Genomic DNA, 9,140 nt, shown 5'->3' with positions numbered 1-9,140 from the left:
AGAATGTGTCATTCTATATATAAAATGTAATCAAATATGAGATGAGATGACACGGGATTAGATTAATGAACCAAAGAGACCCTTCATGTTTTAGTCGCCAACATTGACATCACAAAACTATTCTATGCCACAAATCTTGACATTCCGTAAAGCTTTTTCTTAGTTTGCTCGGTTTGGATTAACTATTTTTTAGAGTATTTTTGAAATATTTTATTGTAACAGTTTATATGAAAAATTTTTATTATAAATATTTTTTAAAATATTTGATATATTGTATAGATAAGATATTTTTTGAATTATTTTTATTTATATATTATTGTAACATTGTATTTAAAAATTTTATTTTTAAAAAATAGGCCAACACAAATGATGCGCACCTATAGACCGAGCAATGTGAAAAGTGCCACGTAATTATGGCAAATAAAAAGTCTAGAAGTTGGCGAAGTATGACCGAATCTTCTAACTCAACCGTCCCTTAATTATGCGAAGCTATCTTAACCTTCCTCAGCTCAACACCACCACACCAGACCGCCGCCAACCTTCCTCAGCTTACCACCACCACACCAGCCGAAGTTTAATTGGCACCGTCTCAGCTGCAAACACTTAGACCCCAAAAGTGGCCTATCATCCTCTCGAACTTCCACCCCATCACCACCATCTAGCAATCCTTACGGTGGAGGAGGTATAGCATCTACCAAGAGGGACCCATAGCCATGTGGATTCTTTCTTTCAGGCACTCCTTTCTCCTTTTGAACCCCAGAGTCTTAGTTCTTTTTTCCTGATCTCTCTCCATCAAACCTATTGCCTGCACCGCTTTCATTGTCCTCCATGTCTGCTTCACCTCCTTCACTGGCCACCATGGTAGATATGTGGGAGTATTAATGTACAGAGAAAAGGAAGGCACTTGATTGTGAGTTCGTGAGGTTTTGCAGTTTCTTTCTCATCGCCTTTCATTCTTGAGAATTGTTTCATCTCTAAATTGAGATCGATCCCTTCTGGTTTCCTTATTAATCTTCCTTTTATCAGATGACCTCCAGTAGTATTACTCGCATTTCTTACGCCTTGGATGATTTGGAATTGCTGAAGGATGAGTATTCAGGTCGGTGGAACGTGGCCATGGTGGAAGACTGGCTAAGATTTCTGAGAACATTTCTTTTGTGTGCGAGAGCGTGGGGCAAAGATGAGGTGCATTTAGCATCTGACGACAAAAAAAATGAGGTTGATAATCATCAAACAAGTCTAGAGGCTCTGGTAGTACGGATTGAGAATACCATTCCTTGGAGGGCATTGGACATTCTCGACATTTGTTGTAGTAGTTGTATAGATCGATACTTTCAGGTTACCCGTTTGGTCAGTGACATAGCCGAAAAAGACATCATATCTTTAAGGCAAGAAATTTGCGAGTGGTACGTCTTTTTCTCGGATTGCTCATCAAAGCAGTCTAGTACTGATTTGCTTGTTAGAAAGGATGACATTATGGAATTCACGGATTCTCTTCTAGAGAATCTAGTGTACTTTCATAGCTTGAAATCAGATGAAGAGCAGTATGAAGCAGATCTCATTAAAGCCCTTGAAGAGCAGCTAAAGTTCTGGAAAAACTTCAGCCGTTTTGTCACACAACCTGGCGTTGAAGATGCACAATTGGGACCTTTATTGACTCACATTAAAGCCGTGGCTATTGACGCAGCACGCTTCTTTTCTAGGTGCAAGTTTATGAAGGTAGATGAATTGCAAGACGACATGAACACAAGCATTTTGGAACTGCTGCTGAAGATTATTCGTGTAGAGCCCCATGTCCAAGAGACTTATGTCGAGGCCCTGATTGCTTCAAAGTTATCAAGACAATCACTCGGAGACACAGACGAGCAGATATTGAGAGATTTCGTGGATTCTCTCGCATGTAATCTTGGGGAGATACTAAAGTCTGGTACGTCTCTTATTATTTCTTTAAAAATCAACTGCAAATGCTTTACTAGTGGCTAAATCCTTGAGAATCGATCATTTTCGAGGAGAAAGCCAAAGTGGTTTGATGAGAAAGTAAGAGATCCAATTGTACTCATGATCGGTGATGCAGGACTTGTTATTCTCTTTCTCTCTCTGAAAGCAATCAAAGACAGTATATTATCCAAGAATATGGATCTTGTTTCTTCTGGTCTGCTCAAAAAGATTAACCTTATGGAGACAGTAGTTGCACAGAGATATCCAGAATCAGCATCATTCAACTTTCTTAGGACCAACAGCTTGGGCTTTATTGATTCTCTTCTAGAAAAAATGAAGGATTTGACAAATACTAAGGCCGGCTCGATTGCTTTCACGAATCATCCAATTCAAACAGTCCAAGAAGAACTTGTTTGTTTACGCTCTTTTCTGGGGGAAATTGTGGAGTTGCGCAACGAAGATGAGGAGCTCCAAGCAATTTGGGATCGTGTGGCAGAGGTGGCATACAGGGTAGAGTTTTTTATTGACTCCTTAATGGTTGGAGATGATCTAGATTCTTCTTCAATGTCGTTTCATCCCATTGTAGAAGAAATTAAGATCATAAAAGCTGAGACCTTGCAGATTTGTGATAGCGAAAAATTCATGGCAAAGTTAAGGAAACAAGCAAGAGATTCAATCACATGCCAACACAGGGGAGTAAGCCATTAATCAATGAAGTGGTGGTGGGCTTTGAGTTTGAAGCTGCAGCAATAATCAATCGACTCACAAGAGGATCAGACCAAGTGCAAATTGTTTCCATTGTGGGTATACCGGGACTAGGTAAAACAACTTTAGCTAGAAAAGTTTACAATGATCCTTCAGTGAAGTCCTATTTTCATGAGCGTGCTTGGTGTACAATTTCTCGAGTATATGACATGAAAAATCTGTTACTTCAAATTTGACTTGTATTCACTCCAAGCTTCCTGACTATTTTGAGATGAGTGAAGAAGATCTGGCTCATCAAGTCAAACGAAGTTTGCTAAGGAAATGATATCTCATTGTTTTGGATGATGTATGGGATATTGAAGCATGGAACAGATTGGAAGCCTCATTCCCTGATAATGGAAATGGAAGTAGAGTTATCTTGACAAGTAGGCTCCATGATGTTGCTCCGCAAGATAAACTCGACCACGAACCACATTCTCTTCGTCAACTCACTCCTGATCAGAGCTGGGATTTGCTAAAAGCTAAGTTATACCCTGGAAAAGATTTGACTCCTCCAGAATTATGTGAACTTCAACAGCAAGTTGTGGAAATCTGTCAAGGGCTACCTCTTACAGTTGTCATTCTTGCTGGAATTCTCTCAAGCATGGACCGACATGATTGGAAAGAAGTTGTGGAAGGTTTGAGTTTAAGAAATGTCTCTAGTACAGAACAATGTACCGCTACATTAGAGCTAAGTTACAAACATTTATCAGATAATTTGAAGGCATGTTTTCTTTAGTTTGGAGCCTTTCCAGAAGGCCATGAACACAAAACCAAGAGGTTGATTTCTCTCTGGATCACTGAAGGATTTGTTCAAAAAACTCAGCACAAGAGATCAGAGGATGTGGCAAATGATTACCTGATGCAACTTATTAGCAGAAGCTTAGTCATAGTGTCCAAACCAGGATCCATTGATGGGGTCAAAGCTTGTCGCATTCACGATTTGTTGTATGAGTTTTGTGTGACAAAAGCCAAAGAAGAAAAGTTTTTGCAGCTGCTACGGAGGCATGATGAACTATCTGATTTCAATATGCCATGCTACCTACGCCGCTTGTGCATCAATTCTAAGCCTGAGCACTTTGACAAGTTAAGATTATTTTCTCCTACCATACGCTGTCTATTATTCTTCAGTCATGGTGTGGATCATGAAAGAAGTTTCGATTTACGGCCCATTTTCCATATCATCAAACTTGTGACAGTGTTAGATTTGCGCCAAATTCCTCTAGGCAGCACTTTTCCTTGAGAATTAGCACAGGTTGCTCACTTGCGGTACTTGGCAATTCTGGGAGATGGCAGGGCTGTCCCAGGAACAATGTGCAAACTCTCAAATTTAGAAACTTTAATCTGGCGAAGAATTTCTGGGACAAGCCCAGTTTCACTGCCATATGCTATATGGAACTTGAACAAACTAAGGCATTTACAGCTAGAGGATGAGTTGTGTAACAGTTATTACTTTAGATTCCCCGACAACAATCTTGACAACTATTCGCAGCTGTATGACATGGATTTCTTGTATGGCATATACCTCAATCCTCGAGAAAACATCAACAAGCTGTTGGGAAAGTTTCCAAATATCCGCAAGCTAAGAAGCTCCCTTGATCTCGACGAGAGCTACAAATATCATGTAGCAATTGAGCGTCTGAGACAATTGGAATCTCTCAATTTGAGCTGCGACATATACCCTGATGGCCCATATCAGTTCAATATCCAATATCCTTCAGCCATTAAAAAATTGACCCTTTCTTGTTTTCTGAAAAAGGTTTGAGAAGAAGAAGTGTTCTTATTAAGCATCCGTCAAGGATATAAATATACAACACAAATATCGAATATAGCTACTGATCTTCCTAAATTTGAATACAAATACAGCTAAGGATAAAGCCTAACTAACAAATATTAGCTAGATATATATTTACCAATTCAAACTGATAACTAACTCAGTTACAAAGATATACATTATCTCTAATACCCTCCCTCAAGTTGGAGCGTGAGGATCAGGAACTCCTAATTTGCGAAGAAGAAACTCAAACTGATCTCGACCCAAAGCTTTGGTTAGAATGTCTGCTAACTGTTCATGGCTTCGAACATAAACCGTTTTGATCACACCTTTCTATATTTCATCACGAACAAAATGGCAATCAACCTCGATGTGTTTGGTGCGTTCCTGAAAGACAGGATTTGCAGCTATATGCATTGCGGCTTGGCTATCACAAAATACTCTAGCAAATTGATCATGATGCACTCCCAAAGACAATAACAGACCTTTTAGCCATTTCAATTCACAAACCGTTGCAGCCAAAGAGCGATATTCTGCTTCAGCCGATGAGCGAGAAACCGTATGTTGTTTCTTGGTCTTCCATGAAATCGGAGAGTTCCCAAGAAAAATGAAATAACCTGTAAGTGATCTTCGAGTTAATGGACAACCGCCCCAATCCGAATCGCAATAAGCTTTCAGTTCAAGATTGCAAGCAGCTTTGAGTAAAATGCCTTGTCCCGGACTACCTTTCAAGTATCGGACTATGCGCAAGGCTGCCTCCCAATGCTCTTTCCGTGGCTGTTGCATAAATTGTGCTAAAATATGCACACCATAGGACAACTCAGGCCGAGTTAAGCTCAAGTAAATCAATCTTCCCACCAGCCTTCGGTATTGTTCAGGGTCTTGCAGCAAATCACCTTTGGCTAAAGCGAGATGATGATTTTGCTCCATAGGAAACTTCGAAGGTTTAGCACCCAACAATCTTGCTTCATTAATGATATCTAAAGCATATTTTCGCTGACACAAGAAAATCCCTTCAGCATTTCTAGCTACTTCAACACCCAAAAAATACTTCAAAGCACCTAAATCTTTCATATGGAAACATTGGCTCAAGTATGATTTGAATTCATTGATCAAATGCGTTTTGTTTCCAGCTATAATAAGGTCATCCACATACACTAATACAACCAACTGTATTCCATCTCGCATCAAAGTAAACAAGGAATAATCAGACTGTGACTGAAGAAAACCATACCGTTTTAGAGCTTCAGCCAATTTTGCAAACCAACAACGTGGTGCTTGTCGTAAACCATAAAGTGACTTCCTCAAGCGACAAACCTTTCCGGGCTGGTTAGTGTGAAATCCAAGAGCTATCTTCATGTAAACCTCTTCGGCTAAGTCTCCATGGAGAAAAGCATTATGGACATCCATTTGATGAAGTCCCCATCCTTTAGCTGCTGCCACAGAGAGAAATGTGTGGACCGTAACCATTTTTGTTACTGGTGCAAAGGTTTCGTTGTAGTCGATCCCTTCAACTTGGTTGTTGCCAAGAATTACCAAACGTGCCTTGTATCGTTCAATGGTCCCATCAGAATTATACTTAATTTTGTACACCCATTTGCTTCCTATTGCTTTCTTCCCTGGTGGTAAGTCAACGAGAGTCCATGTGCCATTTTTGTTAAGTGCATCAATCTCTTTGTGCATAGCTTCTCTCCATCGGACATCTTTAACTGCTTGATGATAAAATCTTGGCTCAACATTGGTTGTGATGGCTGCCAAGAAAGCTTGATGACATGGTGAGAACTTTGTGTAATCAACATATTTAGCTAAGTCATAGGACATACCTGAGAATGATGATGGTTTGGCTGAACTTGCAGAGGGGCTTTCACTTTGAACTGCATAAGTCACACAATCCTTCAGCCTTGTAGAAACTTGCTTGGAGTGAAGTCCACGTCCAAGTTCTGTCACACCCTCTACTGTCTCTATGGTCTCCATTCTGGTTCAATTGCTGTACTTCCTTCCCTTACGTCGGCATTTTCATTCTGCACACAATCTAAATGCTCATGAGTTTCACGAACATGATCAGGCTGCTCCTTTTCCTTTTCTCTTGTCTGACCATTTACCTCTTCTTCAAAGTAATCATCTATTTGAGATGGTATTGAATTATGCTTGCAGGTTTGAACATGATCAGGTGCGTGATCAGCTGCAAATGGAAACTCATCTTCACAAAATACAACATCCCGAGACACAAAATACTTTCTTGTTTCTAAATCATACAACCGCCAACCTTTCTCTCCAAATGGATAACCCACAAAGATACATTTACTGCTTCGAGTAGCAAATTTATCCTTCTCACGATTCAAGTTCTTTGCATAACACAAGCAACCAAATGTACGAATTGAACGATAATCAGACAAGTGACCATATATCATTTCATAAGGTGTTTTTCCTCCTAGTAATTGAGAAGGAGTACGATTAATCAGATATCCAGCAGTTAACACACATTCTCCCCAAAAACTGATTGGTAAGTTGGCCTGAAATCGCAAAGCTCTCACCACATTCAGTATATGTCGATGTTTTCTTTCCACTCGTCCATTCTGTTGGGGCGTTCCCACACATGAAGTTTGATGTATTATCCCTTTGTCAGAAAAATATCCCTTCAAACTAATGAACTCACTGCCATTATCACTTCTAACTATCTTAACATTCTTATCAAATTGTCGATGAACCATAGCAACAAAATTTGGCAAAATATTTCCAACTTCAGTTTTATCTATCATCAAATATATCCACACACATCTCGAAAAATCATCAACAATCGTAAGAAAATAAGATGCATTACAAGAACTAGAGACTCGATATGGTCCCCACAGGTCACAATGAATCAATTCAAATGTTTCACTAGCTCTACTATCACTAGAACAAAATACTTCTCTCGTTTGCTTAGCTTTAAAACAAGCATCACAAGTTTTATTCGAACCTAATTGAATCTTAATTGCAGAAATTAAACCTACGACTTTTGAAGACGGGTGCCCCATTCTCCGATGCCAAAGATCACATGAATCCAGTATCCGAGTTTGAAGTGCTTGGACTGGTGTCTCCTTCTTGAAGCAATAAAGCCCCTTGCATCGTTAACCCGCTCCAATCACCATCCTCGAAGTGCGGTCCTGTATCAAACAAAGCTTATCAGTGAACAACACATTACATTTTGATTCATCAACCAATTGTGATATTGAGATTAAATTGCAATGTAATCCTGGAGCATGAAGAACATTGTCTAATCGAATATTTTGTCCCATGCGGGCCGATCCTTTTTGCAATGCCAGCACCTGTTCTTCATTAGGCAAGCCAATTGGACAGCCTAATATCTAGTTCAAGCTAGATAAACAGCTTGAATTTCCTGTCATATGCTGTGTAGGGCCGGAATCAATTATCCAGATAAAGTTTTCCTTACCAGTCATCTTCTCATTATTCCCCGATTCTGAGTTGCAAGTGTTCAACAGACTCATAACTGCTGCCCATTGTTCATTTGTCAGTCCTTTAGGAGTAGATTCTTCAATTACTTGAGCTGCATTAACTCGTACTCCATTCCGTCCTCTTCCTGACATCTTGCCACGGCCTCTTCCTCCAGTCTGTCTTCCTCAACCCGAACCAGACATTTTAGGGCGATCACCCCACCAATCGGGATATCCAATCAGCTGAAAACATCCCTCAACATCATGCACTTCACAATTGCAGTGTTTACAAACGGCACTTCTTTCCTTGATTCCTGTTTTGGCTTGAATCATAAAGCTAGCAGCTTCGTTGTTGATCTCTTTTTCCTTGGAAATATTTCGTACCCTTTCTTCTTGGCACATCAAGGAATACACCTTGCTCACACTAGGCAATGGAGTTGTGCTCAAAATGTTTGATCTTACTATTCTATATGCATCATCTAACCCCATCAGAAATTGATGAAGTTTTTCTTCTTCTCGTTTCTTTGTTATTTCGGTTGCTACATTACACGTACAACCCCCACACTTGCACGTAGAGATCGCATCATAATTCGCTAGTTCTTCCCACAATCGCTTCAATTTAGCATAGTAACTCATCAGTGAGAGTCCTTGCTGTTTGCAATTTGCTAATTCTGTCTTCAGTTGCTGCACTCGTGCACCATCAGTCACTGAGAAACATTCTTTAATGTCTTCCCATAAATCCTTTGCAATCTCCCTGTGTGTCAAAGTAGATCGCACCGTTGGCTCAATCGTGTTCATCATCCATGATATGAGCATGGAATTCACTGTCCACCAGTCTTCTAATTCATCGGAATCTTCATCTGGCTGTGCTATGGTTCCATCAATGAATCCGAATTTCTTCTCGGCTCTGAGAGCAGTTCGGATTGCTCTAGCCCACTCATCATAATTATCCTCTTTTAATTGTACCTGGGTGATTATATTTCCAGGATTATCATTGGCATACAAGGTGTATGGCGACACTATTTTCTTTCCATCTCCTTCCATTTTTTTTTTAGTTGACAGAGGTTTGAAGCTATGATACCATGAAAAAGGTTTGAGAAGAAGAAGTGTTCTTATTAAGCATCCGTCAAGGATATATATATACAACACAAATATCGAATATAGCTACTGATCTTCCTAAATTTGAATACAAATATAGCTAAGGATAAAGCCTAACTAACAAATATTAGCTAGATATATATTTACCAATT

The 9,140-nt window shown here is 39.7% G+C and overlaps 2 protein-coding genes across 2 annotated transcripts; one reads left to right on the top strand and one right to left on the bottom strand.

Moving 5' to 3' along the window:
• The first annotated feature begins 3,994 nt into the window (after positions 1-3,994).
• LOC140009910 (putative late blight resistance protein homolog R1A-3) lies at positions 3,995-4,447 on the top strand. Its single transcript, XM_072056250.1, has one exon. It carries the CDS (start codon positions 3,995-3,997, stop codon positions 4,445-4,447), a length of 453 nt encoding a protein of 150 aa, XP_071912351.1.
• A 3,629-nt stretch (positions 4,448-8,076) lies between these two features.
• Positions 8,077-8,934, bottom strand: LOC140009909 (uncharacterized). Its single transcript, XM_072056249.1, has one exon. It carries the CDS (start codon positions 8,932-8,934, stop codon positions 8,077-8,079), a length of 858 nt encoding a protein of 285 aa, XP_071912350.1.
• Between the last annotated feature and the right edge of the window lie 206 nt (positions 8,935-9,140).

This window comes from Coffea arabica, chromosome 6e (genome assembly GCF_036785885.1).
Source record: "Coffea arabica cultivar ET-39 chromosome 6e, Coffea Arabica ET-39 HiFi, whole genome shotgun sequence".
NCBI lineage: Eukaryota > Viridiplantae > Streptophyta > Magnoliopsida > Gentianales > Rubiaceae > Coffea > Coffea arabica.
Note: the sequence above shows the minus strand (reverse complement) of the source record. Positions and strands in the feature narration are given on the sequence as shown.

What these genes read in the sequence shown, in the direction of transcription:
- LOC140009909 (XM_072056249.1), bottom strand. Translation starts at nt 8,934, where the DNA reads ATGGAAGGAGATGGAAAGAAAATAGTGTCGCCATACACCTTGTATGCC.
- LOC140009910 (XM_072056250.1), top strand. Translation starts at nt 3,995, where the DNA reads ATGTGCAAACTCTCAAATTTAGAAACTTTAATCTGGCGAAGAATTTCT.